The sequence below is a fragment of the Symsagittifera roscoffensis genome, chromosome 1 (assembly GCF_963678635.1).
Source record: "Symsagittifera roscoffensis chromosome 1, txSymRosc1.1, whole genome shotgun sequence".
NCBI lineage: Eukaryota > Metazoa > Xenacoelomorpha > Acoela > Convolutidae > Symsagittifera > Symsagittifera roscoffensis.
In genome coordinates this window covers 93,344,402-93,368,378 of record NC_087062.1, presented here as the reverse complement: position 1 = coordinate 93,368,378, position 23,977 = coordinate 93,344,402, and the positions used below count along the sequence as shown (strand labels likewise).

The window sequence follows — 23,977 nt, the reverse complement described above, 5'->3', positions numbered from 1 at the left end:
GCGCTATTTTCAGCTTTTTTTATACAGCATGTGCTATATCGCGTAATTAAACTACATTAGTAAAGCGAGTTGATTGCCATTTACACTTGCCAAAGCAAGTATCTTGTAATCAGGAACTAGAATTCTTTCCCGTAAAATTTACCCGGAATTACTTTACTTACAATTTTGAAACTTGCTGTTTCAATTTTGAAACTTTCATATTGCAATCGGTTACTATATTTTCCCCTTAATAATTTTAGGCAAATAAAACAACCATATAACTTTAGGCACAGGACTCACTCCTGGTCCTGGACTTTTTCACCTCTTTGTCCTTGTTGCAAATCAAATCATCTTCCTCTCTGTTGCCAATAATCAGCATATTTTGAGCTTTTTATTGTTTTAAATACCTCAGCTTTTCGAAATTTGCTTTTTATGTTGGTGGCAATTTTTCCAACTCGATTTGTTAAAAAATTGTTTTTTTTTATGTCTTTTTTCCAGCTTGATAAGTTTTTGGCCTTTTTTATATCGCCTTAGCGGCCTCATTTTGATTAGCAAAGATTTTTCTGTGTGCTGTGAGCCAGAGAGTAACATGAAATTGTTTGTTTTTTGAAAGCTTTGGTTTTTTTAATGTTCTTTGTCCTTTTTTCTGCTTAATATTTTCCTGTCTCTGTTTCATATTGCTTTAGTGGCCTCGTATTGAGTCGTTTGAGGAGCAAAAAAGTTTTCTATATATATATATATATATATATATATTTGTGTGTGTGTGTGTGTTTTTCTAGTTTTTGTTGTCGATTAACCTCTCGGTGTAGTTTCCGAAAAGAGTATTTCAGTTTGACTTCAGTACATATATGACACTCGTGGATACTATATTGGGAATTCACGGTTTTTTTATCAATTTTGTTTTGCCGAATTATTTCGATTGAATTCCAACTTATTGGCTGCCGGCTTCGATTCCGTCGGTTTACTTATAATTTTCTTTGTTTCCACAAATTTCCGATATTATTTATGAACTAGATAAGACCATGGCGCCAAATTTTCGAATCCGTAAATTCAACACCATTGGGACCTCTTAAAAATACTTTGTTTTTCTAATGTTTTTTGAATGTTACACCTTTGAAAGTCCTTTTTGTTAGTTCTGGAGCGCCATGCTGTTTTGATCCTGTTTTTGTATCGCAATTCGAACGAAGCTCAGTTTCTCCTCTCTCTTTAAAATGAGTTTGATTTAAAATCTAAAATGACACAAAGTCATGGGCCTTCGGAATTTTTGATCGGTATTTGAAAGTTATTGTTTTTTTCTCAAGAACTACCCTCCTAAGTCTGAGCTTTTAGGTCCTATCGAAATAACAGGTTGCGTGAATTTTTTCTAAATAAGTTTGACTTTTTGACTTTACTTCAATAACAACCGTGCCAATTCTCAGGTTGAGTGTTCAATCAAAAAACCTGGTTTTGGCATTCTTTTTTGCAAAGGCGCCACGTCCTACATTTTTGGCTGGAAAAAATACAGATTATCGATTGTCAAGTTTTGATTTTTGGACTCTATTTTTTTTAAACTTGTTGAATATTCTTAAAAAATACTCTTTCAAATATGAAATAAAAATTTCAATCGAAAGAACCGGCTGTGAAATTGTTTCTTGTAAAAGCCTCGACTTCATATTTTTAAAGAGAGGTGATCTCTCCTTCGGAAAAGTCCAATATCTCAAAAATTTTCAATCTTTTGACTTGTTTTAGTCGAGAAACAGGTTTTGGGCAAACTACATTTTTTGAAACTTCGATTTCTGTCCCGCATCAATATATTAAATTCACAAAATATTAGACTCGTACCTTCAGCTTTGGCTGGACCCCGAGTTGTCTTTTATCGAGACATACACAAATTTTGGTTCACCTAGTTTTTTTTAAATATTTTTATATGTTTGCGTTTTATCGCAATTGGTGCGAAGCTCCCTTTCGCCTCTCTGTAACGTTCTTTTTTGAGCACGTTCTGACACCACGTCGTCCGTTAAAAAAACAGTGGTTTCTTCTGCTGTAAACTCATTGGGAAAAGTATGCTTATTTGCTCCAGTCTGGTAAGATCTGTTAGTGATACCAGGCAAAAATCTTCTAGATATACAAAAAACCTGGCTTAAATTTTCTAGATACACAAAATACCTCACTGCTAGAAAGAGCGAAGACAAACAGTTCACTGAAATACAGCAAATGTTATAGCTAATATGATTGCAAGCTACCTACTCTGAGCTGACAACAAAACAATATTTCAAAGTCGAAACCATAGAACCAAAAAGTGACCAAAAACTTTTCACTGTTCATTTAAAAAATCAACTTGCAATTTCAATTTTTCTTTGGAAAAATGTTTTTTGCGTTTGCGGCTAGAACTGAAATTTTTTCAGGCGTTTTCCATTGTCTGACTGAATCATTTATCAATTTTGTCGTAAAATCTCTAACTTCGTCAACAACATACATAGCACTCATGTTTTGCCTTTCAAATACCCGTTCTATTTTTTAAGTACCCGAAATTTGATTTTCGTACAATTTAGAAAGTGACGGAAATTCGTTATTAGTTTTTATGCAGAGCAATTTCGAATTTTTAATTATACGTTTCTAACTGTTTTTATGCCATCCGAAGGATATTGATAGTCTGAGCTTGAAATATAAAAAGTATTGCAGCTACGGCTCTTTAAAAGGAGTTATGGGGTTTGACAATTGGCAGTTTTGGATAATGCGCACTATTTACCACCTTTCTATTAAAGCGTAGCTTGGTGTGCAGCAATTTATTTCATTGCAAATTGATTTGAGCATTTCCAACATTAGAAATAATTTATTACTAAGGGTGAAAAATATCACATTGTGATTAACATTGCGTATGGGGGACAGATAAATATCAACGAAAAATTGAAAATTTCAATTTTTTTGAAAATGTTTAGGGTTCAAAAGAATATAATAAAGATACTTCAAAGAGCAGTCGGAAAATTTAGGGCTTTGACTTGATACGAATAGTTTTGTGTATGTTGGTTTCGACTTTACCAGGTCCTATTTTTTTTGTATAATTCGTTTTATATGTTTTGTCTTCGTTCTGCTCAAAAGGGTTGGTTCAATATTATATTCCTTACATTTACTCAACTTAACTCCAAACCTAATTATCTCACCAGGGAAGGAAATTTTGGTCCGAAATAGTGAAGGAACGATCTGCGCTCACTAGGGAAGGAACTATAAGGTGTGTTGTTTCTGACAATTTTTTTCGACAATCAAATTGAGTGAAGCTCACTGAACCTATGCTAGATTTAGGTAAAATTATAATAAAGCACACACAGGTGAGCTATATAAAAATTATCTAAAGGTTCCCAAAATTCAGTCAATAAAAGTCCCGATCAAGTTAGATTAACTTCCATTTTAAAGAAGTTTGGTCCAATTTAGGTCAATTAAATCTTAATAAGCTAAGAAAACGTTCATGTTAACGGAATCTTGCCCAATTTCGGTCAAAATAAGTCCGAGTAAGCTAGGAAAACGTCCATTTTAACGGACTGTTGCCGCACATTAGTCAAAATAAGTCCAATTAATTAGATAAATTTCCATTTTAACAAAATTTTGCCCATTTATTGTCAGAACAAGTTCGATTAAGTTAGATAAACTTCTATTTTAACAGAATTTTGCTCAATTTAACTGCAAGTAAGCCCAATTAAGAAAAAAATGTCAATTTTATTGGAGTTTTGCTCAATTTCAGTCAAAATGATGAAGCTAGATAAACTTCTATTTTAAGAAGTTTTGGCTCAATTTTAGTTAAACAATGTCTGATTAAGCCAGTACAACTTCCATTTCGACAGAAATTTGCCCATTTATTGTCAACTTAAGTCCGGTTAACCTAGGTAAACTTCTATTTTAACAAAGTTTTGCGCAATTAATTCCAAAATAAGCCCAATTAAGCCACTTACACTCCCATTTTAAACGAAAATAGGCCAAATTAAGTCAGAATAAGTTCAGTTGAGCTAAATTAAATCCCTTTTTAACAATGTTTTATCCATTTTCAGTAAAAATAAGCGCAATTTAGACAAATAAACTTTAAATCAACCAGAAATTTAACCAATTCTGGCCAAAAGAGATTCCAGTAAGCTAGTTTAATTCAGTAATAATCTAAACATTCACCCCATTTTGGCTAAAATAAAGTCATTCAAGTTTTGTAAACTTGGAATTAATATTAAATTCACCCGAATTTGGTACAAATATGCTAGATTTAAATAGATAATATTAAAATTTACATAAAACTTAAGCTTTTCGTCAAAATAAACCAACCAAGATAAAAACCCCAATTCATCAAAAAAATTTAAAAATTGGTCCAGACATGCACAAGTAAGATAGATAAAACTCAAATTTATTTTGAAAGTTATCTATAAACTGGTCAAATTAAAAATTACTAGTACAAAGAACTGATAAAAGTTAAATATTTATCAGAACTCTATCATATTGAATTCTTCTATGATATATAAACACTAGAAAACGCTAGTATTAAACTTGAATTTGTCAAAATAATCAAAGTTAGGGTAATTTAAATCACATTTTCTATTTGTTAACCAACACACACTAAACCAATCCTGACATCGAAAAAAATTGATGTCAACGCATTCTAAAGTTGATGTTTTAACGTTAAAATAAGAACTTGAAGTAGGAACTTAAATTACTAAAATTCTTTGGTTCTTTATACCAACACTGGAAAACATCAAATAAACACCCTATCGAAACACTTTTTAAACACAAACTATACGTCATTTTCCGAAGATGCACTCCCAAAATTTTCTTCAAAAATGGACTCTCAGTATACAATTTTCCAACGAATAAACATTGCAAAGATAATATATACCAGAAGAACGATTAGTTGCTTCGCTCCCGGTTACCTACCAAAATAACAGTAGTATGTCGATTCCGTTTAAAATAAAATACAATTTAACAATGATTCCATGCTGTTTGAAAAAAAACTATCAATAACAATAAAAGCCGGAAAAAAAACAAAAACAAGAAAAAACCAAAAATAAAAATGGCAAAAAAAAGTCGCATATCCAGACTTAGCTCTCGAAAAATTAACTGGCTTTGACCCAATTGAAGAAGCAAGAGATTTTTTGAGTATAGTAGAGGAAAATAGTATTTTCAGTAGGTACTCAACCAGCATTCGCAGGTGCGAATCACGACGCGTAAGATAATAGACAAGGAGCTTTATTTGGTTCAATTTGAAGAGGTACGGTCTCCCAATGAATGATGGAATGAAAATTTCAGAGAAAAAGTCATCAATTTTTTTTATTCAAAATTTAGTTTTTAAAACACGAAAAAAAATCAATCCCGTTATGCATAAGAAACTCACAGAGTCAAAATAACTATAGCAAAAGGGTCAATTGGCAAAACTTTTGAAAATATACAAACGTTCGAATACATTTTTTTCTAGTTTAACAGGGAAACGTAAAAACTGTTTTTTAAATATGTATACTACTTCAAACCTTGAAGTTATCCACCTAAATTGTTTACCAATGATTAATTTATAACATTTTTATGACCATGCGAGTGATTATAATCTTTTTAAAAAAAATTTTGAACAATTCTTTTTTCTGCGTTTTGGTGTGTTATCTTTTATAAAAATTCCAGAAAACACTTCAAATTGGTTGAAAATGTATATTACAAATTAAAACAAAAAAAAAATTTTTTATTGGAAACCTATGGAACATAATTCATTCAACGGAACATGTAGCGCTTGCCTATTAAATTTAATTTGCTATCAATAAAGCAATTATAAACTGCGGAAGGCTAGGAGCTTAAACTGAAAAATGTTTTGAGTCATTCTCAAACCAAACTCAGGCGGTTTAATGACTGAAAAAATTAGCACAAAAATTCATGGAAAGAGTCTTTTCCAATTGCATTTGATGCAGACATCAAACTTGGGTTGAAACCTTTGATGTATTGACTAGCCAATTAAAAATTGTAGCAAGCCATTTAATGCGAACAAATTTCTTGCCCTCGAAAGTCTCTCAGTGCACATAAAGGAACTGATAGGTTGATTTTGAATTTCGCTTAGGCACAAAGTTACAAAAAACACACTAGAAGAATGACTTTTATCAGGAAACCCTATTTCGCAAAGTTTTTAAAGTTGCTTCATTGTGAGATTAAATCATTTACAAAATTGGGCGAATAAAAGTTTTGACCCAACCCGCCGTAGATTTATGCCAACATTGTTGGTGCTATATGTAGCTTGGAATTAATGGTACCATTTAAGTTATGCCAACGAAAACTAAAGTTGGTGACTGTACATAGCCTTCAAGACTGGAATGATACTCGCTCCTCAACAAAGTGGCCAATTTTATAATTTTTCCGCCAAAGAACAACACGCGCACGAATGTCATAATCTAACATTTAAGTCTTATGGGATATAGTTGTTCTTCAAGAAATTTTAACTTTGAAATTGCTCAAACACTTGCCAATTTGATTAATTTTGATATAGTCAGAGATCACTGAGACTTAGTAAAACCAGTCAAGAAAATTTTACAGATTTTTTATTAAAAAAATTCATTTAGTTTCAAACAAAAAATCTATGGGAGATTTTGGAACCAATTAAATGCTATCAGTGCAGCAATTCAATTTTTAAATAACAGATAGGATTAGAATTTACCATAATTGCCATTTATAAGCCAATTGTAATAGCTGTTGAAATTGTGATATATCGAGAATTACTGAAAAATTGAAATATCTTTTGCTCGGGACAGTGTTGTGCCTAGCAATGGATATCAATTTGGTGCTTGATTACAACATCCTAATTGAAGTCGGTCATGTACTAGCTTGTGTGAACACAATTTCTTTTTTCCGAGATCAATCAAAACTGATTCTTTATTGTAAGAAACTTGCCGCTTTCAATGGGGGAGCAATCATTATTGAAAACATAAGCTATCAATACTCTCAAATTATCAATGCTTTCGTGAATCAACATAACACAATAGATATCAATTTGAGCTCCCAATAAGAAGATAATACTTGTTCAAACGTGACAGTTTTTTATGAGAGTGTACATATTCTCCTTTTTTACTTTCATATAGCCTTTTCAATATTTGATTATTCAATCGTATCGACAAACTGCACTGTAAATCTTGAAGTCATATCTAGCAACGAAACTACCCGAATCCACGAAGAAACCATTTTTGTAAATGTCGAATAAATGCATTAATTTTAGTCAATGCATTAAAATCGGAATGCATTAAAATTAATGCATTCCGAATAAATGCATTAGTTTTTCTTAAATTTTTTCACTGTGGTGGGTTTGTGCATGACACAAGATTACTCATAACAGGCAAAAGTTCTTAACGAACAGGACAAAATAGATACCAATTCATGAATTACTTACCTTTTAAAAGTTACCAATACTTTATTTATGTACGAGACACGATTCCTCCATTATCTGATTCTGTAAGACACAGAAAATTAACTTTTTATTGATCTGTAACAACGGAGTGCAAACCATGTCATCAGAACAGGAAGGTTGACAATAAAGTCCAAAAAACGTTCCGGGACACAAATTAAAATGAACGAGTGGAGACATCGTGAGAGAAAGCAACAAAAAAGAAAAAACTTCATGGTTCTACAGAAAAAAATCAAAGACATCATTTCAATTTTAAGTATCCTTTCATCATTAAATTTTAAACCCAAATGGAAATGATCTTATAAATACTTAACTTAATAACAAGGTAAATGTGTGTATCGAACAACTATCGATGTAAAAAAAGGGGGTGAGTTGTAGTATTGGAAATGCAACACAGTTTTAAAATGTTATTGTTTTAATTGTTTACATCAGATCCGAGTGGAATCTTTTCTATTCTAAATTTGTTCACAACTCAAGATAAGAATGCGTTTTTAACTTAACATTTGATTCAGATTTCAACTGAACAGCTTGACTTAAAACTTTGAAAGTCAAATCCAAATTTCTAATTTTTTGAATTCTGAGCGGATTTTTGTTCATTTTTTCAGGTTTATTAACCTTGGAAAAATGCAAAGATTTTTAGGAAAGTTTAACGGATGATCGAAAAAACTGAGTATTTATCCACGACGCCAGTCAGGCGGAGTGTCTCTGTTGTTTTGAATTTGAAAATAGATGAAGCCCCCGCTGCTCTGAATTTTATAGTAACTAAAGCAGGTGGAAAGATTGTGAGTTCCCCGATTTAAACTAAATATTGTTTTTTTTTTGCATACTGAAAAATCAATAAGTTGTCAGTTTCGTCAAGAGTATGAAGAAAATGGGGAAAAGGAAGTTAGAAGTCTAGACTGCAGGTGCAGATTTATCTCAGCCAAAGAGCTGAGAATTAAATCAACCTGAATCTCCAGAAATATTATTTTCCCCAATCGCGCAGTCGAGTTGAAATATTTTCCTTTTTTTTCATTTATCGTCAAAATACTTTTGAAAAATATAACATTCCCAACTGACAGTGGTAAGATTCTAATTTTTTCCCTTTAACATAAATTAATGTAACTTAACCTAAATACCGCAAACCTATTTTGGTATTTAAGACAGTTGTTCATCCATTTATAACTCATTTATACTCATTTAATCAACCCTTTTAATATATCTGTTTTTATAAATATCGTTTTATTTCTAAGACCAGATCAATTGTGATCTATAATGTAATCTAACTGAGACTAATAATTTTTTTACTAATTGAATCAAAGGGATCTAACAATCGACCCCTTCGTTTATTTTAGTAAACAAGAATCATTAAAAATTTGTTGGTTCCGTTGAGATTTTTGTGACTGGTGAACTGAGTGCTGACACAGTTCCCTTTTGAGAAAAAGTAATTAAATTAAACCAGAGATTAGATGCCACTGACTTGAAATAAATATAATTATTGACCCGTTTTCTTTAAGCCGCTTTAAAACTCGACTACCAAGCTGCCTGTGACTCTATCCTAAAAAAGCCTAAATTTTTATGTGGCTTACTTTTTGTTTTCAAGTGTGTTTTTGCAATTCTGATTTTTTTTGCGTTTGCATACTTCCGCGAAGGAGGGGTTATTTCTATTATTTTTGGAGGTGATTCTTTTAATGCTTTGCCAGATAATTTAAAAACGGGTAGTAATCCAATTTGCAATAAATGTTTTTAAGGTTAATCTCTATTTGTATGCGTGGTCTGTCTGAGATAATTCTGGCTTCATGATGAACTGGCTACGCAGCACTGCATTGGCGGGATCGACAGCTGAGCCGCGTCGAGTAATCTTAATAGGCGAAAGCAAAGCAGGAAAAACCAGCATTCTGAATCAGCTCAAGCTTAAAAAGTTCGAAAAAGTTACAGGCATGTTAAAGTGTCTTCCTTTCCCTTTGGAAGATGGAACTGAAAGGTTGCGAGATCTGCGGGTGCATTATTACGAGAACATAGAGGGTATGGTTTTCGTGATTGATGGATCGGACCCTGATTCCTTTCCTATTGCTGCAGAAACTCTGAGAAGCGTCCTTTTGCACAACGATATGCGAGGGGTCCCGATGTTAGTATTGGTAAATAAGAATGATGTGCCTTCGTGTGTTTCTCTGCGGACTGTTAGAGAAGAGTTGGAACTGCAGGCAGTCAACGATAGGCTGTGGGACATACGCACATGTTCCAGCTTGACAGGAGATGGACTTACTTCTGGTTTTCAAGAACTGGCTCGTATGATGAAATATTTTCCTCGAGCCGGATGAGTTCTCGAACTTTTTTCCTGGTTCATAGTTTAAAAATTAAATTCTTGTCAGATAATGATTCTAAAAATTTAGTGTTTTTTTCTAATTATTGTGACGGTATGCAAGGTTCGGCTACTAGACCTAAAGCGATCTCGCGCACGCCACGTGAAATAAAATTTTAAACTACTGAGCATATATGCGGTTCAATACTATTTTGTTGTTTAATTTTTAAGTTTTCTGCAATGCGTCAAAAATTTTCCTCACGTGAACCTAAAATCTCAAAATTTCACTCTCAATGAATTCGAAAATTCGTTAACAAGGAAAATCCTTTATTGTACAGATTTTGTGGTCTGCGTTTAAAAACCTGGTCTCTCGAAGAGTTGGCTGAAGCAGCAATGCAAGGGCTTGGTCGGCATCTGAATTGCATCTGGTAATCTTGTTGCGCTAAAGCGAAGCAGGCGAAACTGACATTATATTATCGCAAACGATACCAGAAAAAATAATTTTTGTCTCCAAATACTTCCTTCTCTATTTCATTTTTGACGAATTAGAAAATCATTTTAAATCAGGTATCACAATGTTTTGCCATATAGGGTATAGTGATATATTATATAAATGACCCTTATTTCGTGATTTAAGTTGAATATTCTGAAGAAAAAGATATTCCCAAAAAGGGAGTGGAAATTACATAAACAGATATTGCGCTGAAAAATCAAAAATGGGAAATTCAGACTACATTTAGTTTGAAGGAAAATTTAAAGCAAATCCGTGAGCACAAAAAAGTAATCAGCCACACCATGACCAGGACCAACATGGCCACCGCATAGGTTTATTGATTTATGGGCTTACCGATTTTTGCTATATCGGCTTATTGCAATTCATTCTTTACACTTTTTTCATTTTTGTCTCAGTTTTCATTTTTTTACCCTCGCGATAAGCAAGTTATTGCAATCGGGTACTAGATTTTTTCCCGCAAATAACTTTGTTCTCAGTATGTTCAAAATTAGAAACGGTAAATTTAGGTTCAGTTCATAATGAATTGAAATTTTTTGCGTTCCGGCACTTTTGGTCTGGTGGTGACGAATACGCCTGAGACGGCAAAGGTCGTGGTTTGGAATATGACAGGTTCTATTATTTTTCCAAACAAGAAACATCCGTTCTAACAAATTTATTCGTTTGCTTATGTTTTTTTCGATAAATTGCTACATCGTAGAACTGTTTTTTGTTGTTGTTAAACGCAATTTACATTTTAGTTGATTTTAGTGTTTTGATTTACTTCTGCTGTTTGTTATTTTTTCTACCTTGACTTCGTATATTTTCGTTTTTTTTGCTGAAACATTTTACTATGCGCAATTGATTTCGGCTTATATTTTATCGGCTTAGTGATCTAATTTTGAGTCGTTTCAGTAAAAACATGTTTTTTTGCTTGCCTCTGGATTGCACAAATTGCTAAAATCGTAGTAAAAATTAGAATTCAAGTTTTTGATGACTACGATTTTTTTTCGTCTTGATAGGTTTCTGCCTAGATTATATCGGCTTAATAGCCTCATATTGCATCTCAGAATCAATGTGTGCGTTTTGTTGTTTGGAGGGTTATGAAAACATGGTATTTTTTATAAGTGTCAATTATTATGAATTTTTTCGGGCTTTTTTAAAACTTTTTCTGGCTGAATAGACTTCGTTCTATATTATATCGACTTAATGGCCTCATTTTGCTTCGTTTGACGAGTAAATAAAGTTTTGAGTTTTTGTGTATTTTGAGGATGAGGAGGACTTAATTTATTTCGAGGGTTTCTGCTTATTTCACATTTTATTGTCTCGGCATGTCTTTGTTTCAAAAGTAGCCACATTGATTTTTATAGGTCTAATGTTTTTGACATTTTCGATTTTTTCCGACTTATCAGCTTTTGTTTTATTTCAATTTTTGTTTAATTTCATTTTATTTTCTCAAAAGCTGACCGAGTCGAAGCATTGTTTTAGGTGAGCAACAATCAGCAGCTGGTTTTAATATTTTCTTTTGGCTGAACAGTCTTTGGGATTTTTGGAGAAGTGGTAATTGTTTCACTGACCTTGTGACTTTTTAAGTATTAAACTCACGTGTTCAGTATGTTTCTGTTCCATATTTGAAAAACCAGTGGAATATTTGAAACACTAGTGCAAAATTTGGAAAACGGGTGCATTATTTAAATTACTAGTGCAATGTCTTTCCTAGATCAATCAATCAAAAGAAATAAGAAAAAAAAAGTTGCGTGTTAGCGTGAAAGTTTTTCCAAATGTGTGTTGTTTGCTCAATTTTTTCAAATTTTTTATACCAGACAAGCAACAGCTTACATTCCATCTCGAAGTTTATACAGATATCGACATTGCGTGTCTCGATTTATTCGCAAAATTCTTCGATGCATTATGTAGCTGTTGCTTATCTACTACAAAATTGTTGACTGACTTCATATAAAGTCGTTAAGGTATTGATATCTTACTCGAATGTATAAAAACTATTTAACCTGCTTTTGGAAATTTGTACTTTTTTTATTGACGAGTTGCATACGTAGCTTAAGGTGGCTCAAATTTCCTTTCGATTTTATTTTAGGCTGATTAAAAACAATTTTTCCTTATTTTTATCAATTTATAGTAAGCATCGCCTGTGGGTGGATAATTTTCTACAAAAAGTTCTCACCTAACCTTTTACAGACATTTCAAGTGGTAAGATACGAGCAGTCTTGTTTGAAGATGTAAGTTGGAGACTCGGTCATAAGAAACGAAGCAAAAAGATTTGTTTTAGCCAGTTTGATTGTCGCATAACCCATTTTAATCCAAATTGATGAAAAAATAGTATCTACCATGCGAAGTAGGTTAAGTATTTGACATTGATTTTTTCTTCTCAGAAGAGCCCTAAATTTGTGGTCATCAAAAAAAGCAGAAGTATTAGTCACAAAAAGTTTTCGCTGAAAATGTTTCGCCAAAAGGAACGAAGAATAATTTGTTTTTTATGAATATTCTGTTCGTAAAATTTTGTTGTTTCCATCATTCATACACAGGAAAATGCACCAAAAAACAAACGACAATTCTGTAACACTACGGTCGGTGAATCTCATATCTTGTTGCATTTATGAGGAAGCGTTTAGATTGTTCATTTGAATGAAATTAATTCAAACAAGACTGCTCGTATATCAGGGCAAAACCTTGATTGTTCCGACCGCCCCTTAATCCATACTGTTCCGACACTTTGCGTTACGCTTTCTGGATCACTTGAATACTGCGCGTTGCGGGATTATATGCCACGCATAAATATTTCGCGTTACGCTTTCAGCATTATGTATAAAATTTTTAAAACGCGCATGAATTAGTTCAAGAGGCGTCCGCCCCCCCCCCCCTAAATCCGCCCCCTGGTCGGAGGTAAAATATATTTTTGTATTTCATTTCAAGGAGTCATTTCAATATCTTTAATGGGGTATAAAAAATGTCTGTCAAAACTTATTTTTTTTGATCGCTGAAAATTGAATAAAAAAGCCCCTGAATGTTCCGACTGCGTGTTTATTTTCTGAAGGAATTTAAAATAATTAATTTGATGAATTTTTCAAAATATATATATTTTTTAAACCATCCCCCGACACGCTATGTGAAGTAGAAAAAGGATATTATTCACATATAGTAAAAAAATATTAATAGATCAAATAACATACACCAATCCAATTTAAAACCCCTCAACTTGACGATAACTGATCAATTACAGATTATATGAACAAAATAATCCTTCAAAGCGGAGCGGATCCTTGCAACAAAGATATCATTGTAAAGTAGCAGAAAGACAATGAGGCGGCGGAGGCAAGTGTATTAAAGACATTTTTTTTAAATCGAGAAAAATTTGTTGCGATTGTTTATCATTTTGAGGAAAATTTGCCAAGAAACAACATCACTGCCTTTAAATCGGTATTCAAAACAATTTGCCGAGTGGCAACCAAGCCGACAATACTTGGGGAAACACCAGTTGAGCCGAAGATAAAATGTCATGGAAAATATTGAGCTATAATTTTAATACCCAATTCTTTGAAACACGCAAAAGCAAAGCCATTTTTTTCACTTTAAACGACGCAAAATTAGGTTAATAAGTCGCTCTAGCGTAAACGGAACCCGTTCAAAAAAATGTACAAAATCAAAATTGGTGAAGTTACAAACTACAGACCGACTTTCAGTTGTAGAATTGCTGAAACAGATATTTATTTTTAAAAATTCCAAGCGTTGGACCGTAAGCCGACAAAAAATAAACAGACAAACGATAGTCCGACAATTGAAGTTTCACAAGCAAGAAAAACTTCCAAACATTAAAAAAAACAAATTCTGGCCAGGATTCGAACCCTAGACCTTCAGTGACAAAGGTGCGTGCTTTACTTGTGGAACAAATAGGAAGGGACCTGAAGGTTCCATAATTGAGCAAGGTATACGTACATGATAGATAAACGTTAATAGGTATACGTTAATGATGTAAAATGAAACAAGGACCGGCCGGGATTCGAACCCAAGACCTTTCGCCTGTAAGAAAAGTTGTTTCCGTAAAAAAGTCTAGTTCCTGATTATCGGTCGCAAGTGAAATTAAGTTTCCGGTATCACTCACCCATTAAGAAGCAAAGTGAAAAGAGTAAAAACCATTAATTAATAAGAAAAAAAGCTCCAAAGTTATTGCAATATTTCATGGGTGGCAGGACAATCTACCCTATTCCAACCTACCCTATACCATTCTACCCGATGCCATTATACCCTACATACCAATCTACCCTATGCTAATCTACTCTGTACTAATCTGTCCTATTTACCATAATGAGGTCCCATAATGTAATCTTTCAAAGTCCTTATTAGAATCGGAAAGATAACAGCACGTGTTCATTCATTTGAGTCAAATTTTTTGGACTCAATTTGAGTCTTTCACTTCAGGAAATTGTTCTACAGACTCAATTGCAATTACAGCCTCAAAATCTGAAATTTGTCTCAATTAACAAGTTTCAATCCCCAATTTTCAAAATCACTTACAAAAATGAAACCAAAACTACGTCTTCATATCGATTTTCCTTGGAATAATATTTACCAAACTGAGTCAAATTTCTTGGGGTCTATCGACAGCAATAACCCGAGAAAACGATTTTATTTTTTGTAGAAATGAGCACACGCACGAAGTATTTCCTGGTCGTTCGGATGCTAGGCTTCTCGTGCAGCAAATGAAACAAGACTCAAAAATTCAGCAAGTACCAGTCAATAGCATAATTTTAGCAAACGGCCTGCAGTCTGTGTCCGAAGAAAAAGCATTTCAATTAGCTCTTCCTTGCCGGTCGGCGATTAATCGGGCCCTCAATCGACAGAAGGTAACTGATAGACCCACATAGCCTCCAATTGTCGACAGACATTTTGAAGTGCCAAAGCAACACGAGGATTTTTGCGTGTTCGATAGCGGCTTTGAAGATCCAGAAAGGGTGTTGATTTTTGGAGATCGGGACAATATCGAGTGTTTGATTTTATATCGAGATGTTTGGCTGGGTGATAGAACGTTCTTGGCGTTGCTACTCTCTTTAAAGGAAACCACCCATCCGTTCACACCTTTCTGGAACAAATCAAACTGGATGCTGCCAATCAAAAATTCAATATAATGAAAGCAATGGGAGGAGACAGCAACCCCAGTCGCAAGAAGTACAGGGAATTGAATGTGAAAGTGAAAAACATTTGCAACAATTTTAACACAGATTCTATTTTAACATATTTGTATTCTCTCGCGCAATTAAGTCATTCCTAACTCTGTTTATTTTATCAAACTTTGTGAATTTTTCGAAAATTCAATTTAATCTCTTAAAAAATACACTTTTTGAGGTTCTCGTGGCCCTAGAGGGCTGATATTTTGGGAGGTAATAGAGGCCAATATCAAAAGATTTTCACCTTCTCCCTCGCCCCGCCCCCTAGTACCGCCTTGGTCTGGTACTGGGGGGTCTATCCCTCCTTTTGTGATCAACTAGTCAAACCCTCAGTACTTTTCGAACTTTATTCAAAGTTTGCCTTCTTGGTGATTTGATCTTTCGAACATTTGATTTTCAAACACATGCATTATCCGCTAAGCTATGTCGACTTGATGTGATATGAATTTTGTTTGCTTAAGAAATAGCCGCAACGCATTTCTATAGCAACCTTGGATTAAAACTTCCGTTCGTTCATGCTTTGAACTCATTTCCGTTCTGAACAAGCAAGTTTTACGTTGCTTTGATATTTTGTTCACGTGCGTCAATTATTCTTTGATCAAAATTAATGGTTCTTTGATTTGTTCGGAAATATACTGTTTCGGATTCTTCAAGAGGATGGGGTAAGTTTCAATTGCTTTAATTATAGGGTAGAATGGTATAGGGTAGATTGGTATGTAGCATAGAGTACTATAGGGTAGATTAGCACAGGGTAGATTGGAATAGGGTAGAATGTCATCGAACCATTTCATGCACCAGCCATGAATAAAGCCGACAAAACGCATGCAGATAAAATACACGAGCAGACATAAGTGCTGAAATTGAGCACTGAAATGAAAGTGCCCTCACAATATACTAATGGCAAGCGTAAAGACATGCGTTTGCCTGTGTGAAAAAAAAGCTGATACAATTTGACAATTTTTGAAACATTCCTTTGATATCAATTTTTTTTGGAACATCTCAAAAGCTTAAGCGTTTAAGATCCTCATACTATCAGGCAGGGGCGAATCTAGGATTTTCTCAAGGTGGGGGCAGATTTTCAAAAAAAAAATCAAAAGTTTTGTCGATTTTTTTTCAAATCGATCAAATTTATTTTCTGAGCTCTCCTGAATCACCAAAACGACCCTATTTTGACAGAATTTGCTGCGCCGCAGGCAAAATTTTGAAAAATAGGCCAATAAAGTGTTTTTAGGCACTTTCGAAAATTTTGACCAAAAACTCGCGTTTTTTTGGCGCGCGCTCCGCCTTCAAAATTATTATATAAAGGCGCTAAGTCGCTTTTAGAAAAAATTTTATGGTCCGTCAGCCAAAAATGGATATCTCAAAATAGTACAACATATTAATCATAAATGCACCCTCCAAGTCATGAATGATGTATAAAATAATCAAATATGGGTTCTTAGAAGAAAGGAAATATCAATCAGTTTCTCTGCTGTTGGTTTCAATTTTAAAATTGACTCAAACAACACCACAAAATGATGAGTGATTGAAGTTCAGTCCAGTCGACATAATAATCAGTCCAGCAAAAATTTGAAAAAAAGTTTTCTTTCAAATTTATAATTCTTTTTCAAAGTAACTAAATCAAAAGTGTATAAAAAGTAAATCAACACGTTTATGTTTAAATGAAAACAAAAACAAGTTAGCAGCTGAGCCAATCAATATTTTGCCAAAATTTGAAATAAATGAGAAAATTTGACAAAAATATTGTTAAAAGAAATTATTGCTGTATAGTTTTTTTCAAGAAATATGTGAATGTAGGAGCTTTTGACAACATGAAAAAGACTAGAAAGAACAAAAAAGCAAATCGGGAAAAAAACTGTGAAATCTTGTGTCACTCGCACCATCAACTTAACTCTCAGATTCAAGAAAAGCCGGTTTTTGATTTTTTAGTCTAATTTTGAGCAAATACAGCAAGTGAGGAGCCTTATAATAGTCTATTTTCTATTATTCTTCTAAGCTGTTATTTTATTACTCTTTTAAATTTAGGTTTCGAAGTTTCTTTTAGCGCCTTCTTCAGAATTTTTTACTAAATCAAAATGTTAACATCAAAAGTTGTAGTAAAAAAAACAAACATTTTTGATTTTTTCTTTTCATTTTTCAAGGAAAATATTTGTCGAAAATTGCTAATTTATTCTTGATCTCAAATAAGCTTAAGTGCTTGGTTTTCGAGCAGGTCTGCTCATCATACCCAACTAAACGACATTACTTGAAAAAACTTGCAAAAGTTTCCTTGTCTGAGAATTTAATTATATTTCAAAATCAGCTTAACATTAGGAACCAGTTATTGAGCGTCCTGTTGTCTTGTGGGAAATTAATCGAATCAAGTTAACATCCCCCTTTGATATACCAAGTTAAGATCTTCCACCCCAGCATTGAATTCTGATTAAGTTTGCTTAGCGCTGCATGTAAAAAGCTCGTTTCTGAATGGCTGAAAATTCTCATTTTAGATCCAAGTTAACATCATTTCCCCCCTCCAAACTTCTTTAGAAGGGGGGAAGGAATTTGATCCCATTAATCAATATGAGACTATCAATCATGGTACATTCGTTTTTATTTCATCGGCTGTTGCGGGAGAGTTTTATGATTCGAAGGAAGATGTTAAAAACCTTGTTTTTATCGTAACAAGGTCTTCAAGCTCGAACATGAACACCTTGACATATTTTTAATAGCCGTGAATAAACTAATTAAACGTTTGGAATCTTACGTCTACACTTCATCTTGATGTCTTAGGCGGAATTTGTGGTATATAAATTGAATTACCGTTTACAATTCAAAAAACTTCTGCGAAATCTACTCTGAAATTTACATTATTTTGTGACGACTACGATTTGATTAATAATTAAGTGCTGATAAAACGTTAAAGGCGCACCAAATATATACAATTTACGCCTAGTTGAAATCCTAGAAGAAGGAATTTTGAAGTTAATTCCAGTTTATATTGGAAAAATGGCTTTCGTTTGATATATTTTTAGCACTAGGCAAGCTTTTCATGTATGGTTGAGTAACATTGGAATGAGTTTTAAAACTACAAATGAAAAATAAAAATATCAAAAATATTGCACTATTAATTGGAAAGAGATTAGGTTTAAGATTTAGTCAGAAGTAGTTAAAGCCTGTTTCGTGTGATCAACAGTTGCAGAGTTTAGTTTTTCATTGGCGGTTTTAGCACAGGAAATGTTTGACGAAATACATCCGAACGCGCGTAGAATGTCCATGTAATCATCACTCATCGACGATGAATTCGAATCGGCCAGAGACTTCGCATTTGATCCGTTCAGAACTTTTTCACTCGACTCTTCAGTTTCAGATGTCGTGTGCAATTCTGGTTCTTCAATCTGCAGTTTGCTCTTTTTCGAATCGCTCTCATCCTCCGAATTTGGATCTCGACTTCTTCGGTTTCTGTTTGAGAGTTTCAAAGAAGCTGTAGATCCTTTAAGTAGGTCTGAAATCACATATATCCGCAATTGATAATCGTAAACTTGTTTAGCAACAATTTCCTAATTTCAATTAAAGAACTTTTTTGAAATCTATGAAATTAGTTTGAAATCTTGTTTCAAAATACTATTCCTTCATGCATTATCATTATGAATATAATCAAATATCGATTATCAAAATCGACATTCTTGATTGATTAATATTATCTTTGACTCAATTGTTTTTCTGGCTCGTATTTGGTCTTAATTTATTGAATTTATTTTAAATTCATGAGTTAAACTCAATATGCCCACCTCCATTGGTTTGCATTTTGTTAGCTCCCCCTCCGCCCGACATTGCGTGAGCAATAGACGCCACAGTACTGGAAATTGTAGAATTGACCGAATCCAGAATCTGCTGAGAAGCTGTCACCTGCGTGGCCATTGTGGGAATCAGAGATGCGTAGTGCTTTTTTGCGCGAGGACACCCAGAGAGTGATCGGTGGCTCTGGAAGTTTCCATTCAGATGACCAGATCCGTCGCATCCAGGAGTAGGACATACAGGTCCATCGACTCTAGACGGTTTCCAGACACTGCCATCGGGTAGTACGTATCCTCCTTTTGCTGCTATTGGACATCCTGAAGCACTCCGATGCGATACGTACTTGCCAGTCAAGTGTCCCGACCCGTCGCATCCTGGTACCGGACACTTGATGTTGGTGTCATCGCATCCCGTATCGATCCCACCGCCGTTCGCCTGAGTGCTCGCCGTAGTCGGTTTTGTGATAGTAGGCGACGTCATAAGAGATCGTCGCGCGAGTTTAGCTTTCGGACACCCGGATATGCTAAAGCCAAAAGGAAACACCATCAGTTTGAAACTTGATTTATTGTTTCATTTATTTCAACATTCAACATTAATCAAAATTTGGATCGGAGAATCAACAGCAGTATAAGTTTACAAAATTTTCAGAGCATGCAATGTAGACATGATCATGCTGAAAACTTTTCTAAAACTAAGTTGATGTTAGGGAAAGTTTTCATGGAAAGAATGCAGCCATTGTGGTACTTGAATGGCTTTCACACGTCAACACAAAATCATGCTAGGTTTGGAAAAAAACAAGGAGAGACAATGTGTAAAGAATAGTGTCTGCTACGTCTGACCTAGAGTCTGAGGGAGAAATAGAGACGGGTAAAAGTGACATGTAATCTTTGGGAATAAGAGTTATAATGGTTCTAGTCTGCAGTAGTGCGGAATGTTGTGGTATGCGCACCTTCGGTGGGAGGAGAAATTGTTGTTAATGTGTCCGCTTCCGTCGCACCCGATGGTAGGACACCTTAATAAAGAGGCACAATGTGTCACTCGAGCGGTATTTTGTCAACCCGCAGAATACCTTAGAGGAGTCGCAAAGAAATGGGCATTGTAATTTTTGACTTTTCACTCTGGATTCGCTGGCAGAGAGGCGTTGAAAAGCACGCTAGAGACGATATTGACGTACAATTCTTTTTCATTATTGACTCAATGTATGATTCAGTTCATAATCGCTTCATTCAACATGTTTGAACCATAATTTTACCATAATTTAGCTTGAATGTCGCCGAGTTAAAAAGTAAGTTCGAACTCGTTTTTCCTAAATCAAAAGTTTATTTTTTGTAAAAAAAAAAATTAGGACTCACTTTTCGATTGTGTTGGTCTGCGTAACGGGTGACCCTCGACAAGTATCCGTCAAACCGTTGGATATTTTTTCGACTCCCGCCAATGGTTTGCGGTCCTCCGAAGAGCAAACAACAGCAGCCGTGTTATTCTGCATGAAATCATTGATTCGGCTTACTTCGTTGTCCAATACCATGTCGAGGGGTGAGCTGCTCACCTTCTGATTGGTTAGATCCAATGCACTCAAAAGTGACCACGCATCCGAGCACAATTTGGCAGATTTGCAGTTACCTGAATAAATAGTCACTCTAATATTCGTTGAGATTCATTTTCTATCTTTATAAGGAGGCAAAATATTTGAGTAAAAACTTAATTCGGATAGTTTTTGCTTTTATTGTTCCGACTTTCGATACGAAAGTAACGGAATATTTGTGCTCGCGGTGGGTTTTTTTTTCTTCAGACAAATTTCGACTTTTTAACTACCCAATTTTGACGGAACTTTTTTATATCATTCAAAAGGTATTGTTGTCCTGGGCTTAAATTTGAAAAGATATTTCACCTGTGATCATTTTTCGTAAAGTTATGAGGGTTTAAAGATTGCCATTTTGACCAATTTGGGACAATTAACGCGCGATATAATTCGCGCTATTAACGCGTAAGCGGAGATTTAATCCGTCTTATAAATCGTTCCAAATTGGTTGAACGAAGCTTATTTGCCATAATTGATTTGTTACAAGGAACAAAATCTCTCTTTTTGTACTTTATATGGCGTGAGGGGGGATGATTTTCATAAAAATTTTCAAATTTTAGAATAAAAAATTTTCTTTTTATTTTATTTCATTTAATTTTTTTAATGTTATTACTGCTGCTCCATAAACCTTAAAAGGCAGTCGGAACATTCAGGGCTTCGCCCTGATACGAGCAGTCTTGTTTCTTTTTATTATTAGCTCAATCTCTGAAATGACAGCCAATAATCATCAATAGATTGAGTTATCGGAAAGAACAATTAGCTATGCAGGTTTGATAGGCCCAGTTCTGAATTCTGTTTTACTTTTAATATCTTTCCGAAATAAGTTGATCTCTTGTTCAAAATTTATACCGTTTTGGTTACCTGTTGTGGCTTCCATTAATTTTTGCGAGTTCAGAGGGCGAGGAGGGGGGATAGTTTGGCGACTGGTGGCAAGATCTTCCGGCTTCAGAGACAGATTCAGAGCACCTACCGCGCAGTCAGCGATGTCTTCAGTTATCTGGTAGCTGTCAATCAAAATTTGATTTGAATTATTAAGATGCAGTTACAAAATTATTCAAAGGAAAGTTTCAAAATTGTTTCAAGCAAAATCCACAGCATCTAGGATACTATACGCGCACCAATTCATTAGCCCTGAAGAAATTTTCGAATATAAAAGAATCCAAAATGAACGAGTTTGAGTTCCATAGTTTTTTTCAGTCCTCTCCCCCTTAAAAGACCAACAAAAAGCACAATTTATCGTGGTCATGTGAACAAATTCTGCTCTTCAAATTTCTCTGTATGTTTGTATGTTTGTTAGCAAGAAAAATAAGAACCTACCATGATTCCGCTCCCTCCTCTTCCTGCGTATCATAGTCAGTATTCCTCGTTTCTTGGACTGCTGGTTCGCTCAAATGACTGATGATTGGCTCCTGTTTTATTTCAAGAATATTTTTGAGTCCAGAGATGGGATTGATTGAGTTTTCATTTGAAGTACTCTGCAAAGATTTGACAACTTGAGGTGCTGGATTAAAAAACACTTTTTGGGACGGGGAAGTTTGACCGGAATTTCCAGAAGTTTTGATCTTGGGCGATGAGTTCTCGTGGACATTTGACACACTCAAAACTTCAGCACTCTTTTTACAGTTTTCTGAACTCATCTTCATGACGTCATTGATAATATCGTCAGTTGTGGTTATGTCCAGATTCAGCTGAATTTTGTTGACTTGGCCGTTTGAGGGCGATTGAGTTCCAATCTTTGGCTTGATTGGCACGTTTTGTGACTCTGATTTGAAGTTAGTGGCCGCATTGTTTGCGATCCTTTCTAACTCCTTGCCGACGTCAGGAGACCTGAAATTACGAGGCATTCATGTTTAGATTGAAGGGTACGGCCCAAGTTTTATTAAAAGAAGAATCGGAAAGCGTTGAAGGACCTACTTGGAAACTTTCTCCTGGATTAGAGCCAATCGTTTTTCCTCTGGAATGTACATGGCATTTTTGGCCAGTTTCTGAGCTGCTGCCAGCGGACATCCAGACAAACTGTAATAGATTGAAACAATTTCTTCTTGATACTTATGAAGCTAGTAACTTCTTTACTTTGTTTGTCGGGTTTTTGACTGGTTTTATCTAATGAATTTTTGTTTTTGATCATTCTGTTTATGCTTTTGGATATCTGATTGACCCTCGAGGTGACTCACCTTCTGTGTGATGTCCAGTTGGCGTTGATATGACCTTTACCCTGACACCCTGGAGTTGGGCATTTGACCTGCGTCTTGTGAAGAGCCAACACTTAACATAAAAGATCACTTTACGATTAATCATATTTTCACAAATACTTATATGCGAAGAGCTTATTGCATCTTCATGTTAAAATAGATTTTTTTTGTGAAAAATCAATACTTGCGCCGAAAAAAAAACAGTTGTATGTTGATGAAATGCTGAAATTTTTGATCTGTTAGTGCGTGAAGATACTTTTATTTTGCATCAAAACAGAAACATAAAGGCTGTTTTGAAGTTTGTTATTATAATTTGGGCAACTAATGAAAACTTAACTTGAAAGGAGCAGAGAAACCTACTTAGTTAACATTCAAACTGATTAAAAGTAGCGAACTGCTCAAGAATAATGGGAAAAAGTAAATTGGTCAGAACAGGAAAGAGTTGCGCAAAATGAAAGCAAAATTTGTTCCCTCTCATCTTTTCTGTTTCATTCAACTCTCTTTTCTTCCAAGTATGAAAATAAAGGAAAATACTTTTTAATAGTCCGAGCACTAAACGCGAAACAAAAGTGAAATTAAAACAAAGTATTACCTTTTATTTGATAATAGGAACTATTCCATATGAAGTGAAGGGAACAATCGCTAAATATGGTATCCCAAAATTGCTCCCCCTACACTCGAAAATAGTTTTTGTTCACTGTTCTGGTATTACTTTTCTTAATAGTTTTGCAAAGCGGATGTTATTAACTTTTTAAAATCGCGACTTCAACCAACTGTACCTAAATACAACTAAGAAGAAAACAGGTTCATTGAAATGTGTACTCTATTATGAATGGAATGTTGGTAGGATGGGAATAGAAAGATACCAGTTGCGAATATTTCACAAAAGCTCCAAATATTCCATTCAAACATTTTCTGTCAAAAAATGTTTCACAATTCGGATTCCACGAACGAAAAAGCATCAACAAAGGAACTTTTAGGCATTAGTCTGGTGTACATGATTTCAATAACTATTTCTCTACGATCAAACAACATGAAACTAAATCGAAGAGTCGAAGAGTTGTTTTCTTAGAATTACAAGTTGAAGCGTAAAACAGGGACGGATCTTGGATTTCCTAGCTCCT

The 23,977-nt window shown here is 34.4% G+C and overlaps 2 protein-coding genes across 2 annotated transcripts in view; both read right to left on the bottom strand.

The window, feature by feature from the left end:
* The window catches only part of LOC134840775 (uncharacterized), a 225,823-nt gene that overhangs the window by 119,319 nt on the left and 82,527 nt on the right, over positions 1 to 23,977 (bottom strand). The gene's annotated exons all lie outside the window — the stretch shown is intronic.
* LOC134852650 (myelin transcription factor 1-like protein) overlaps positions 18,079 to 23,977 on the bottom strand; it is a 42,388-nt gene continuing 36,489 nt past the window's right edge. The window contains exons 7-14 of the mRNA XM_063868564.1: positions 22,836 to 22,926; positions 22,576 to 22,677; positions 21,979 to 22,488; positions 21,523 to 21,665; positions 20,435 to 20,702; positions 20,032 to 20,094; positions 19,076 to 19,605; positions 18,079 to 18,789 (exon numbers count right to left, since the gene is read on the bottom strand). Coding sequence (XP_063724634.1) covers positions 18,440 to 18,789; positions 19,076 to 19,605; positions 20,032 to 20,094; positions 20,435 to 20,702; positions 21,523 to 21,665; positions 21,979 to 22,488; positions 22,576 to 22,677; positions 22,836 to 22,926 — 2,057 coding nt within the window. The 3' untranslated portion in view covers positions 18,079 to 18,439. The remainder of the gene's footprint in view (positions 18,790 to 19,075; positions 19,606 to 20,031; positions 20,095 to 20,434; positions 20,703 to 21,522; positions 21,666 to 21,978; positions 22,489 to 22,575; positions 22,678 to 22,835; positions 22,927 to 23,977) is intronic.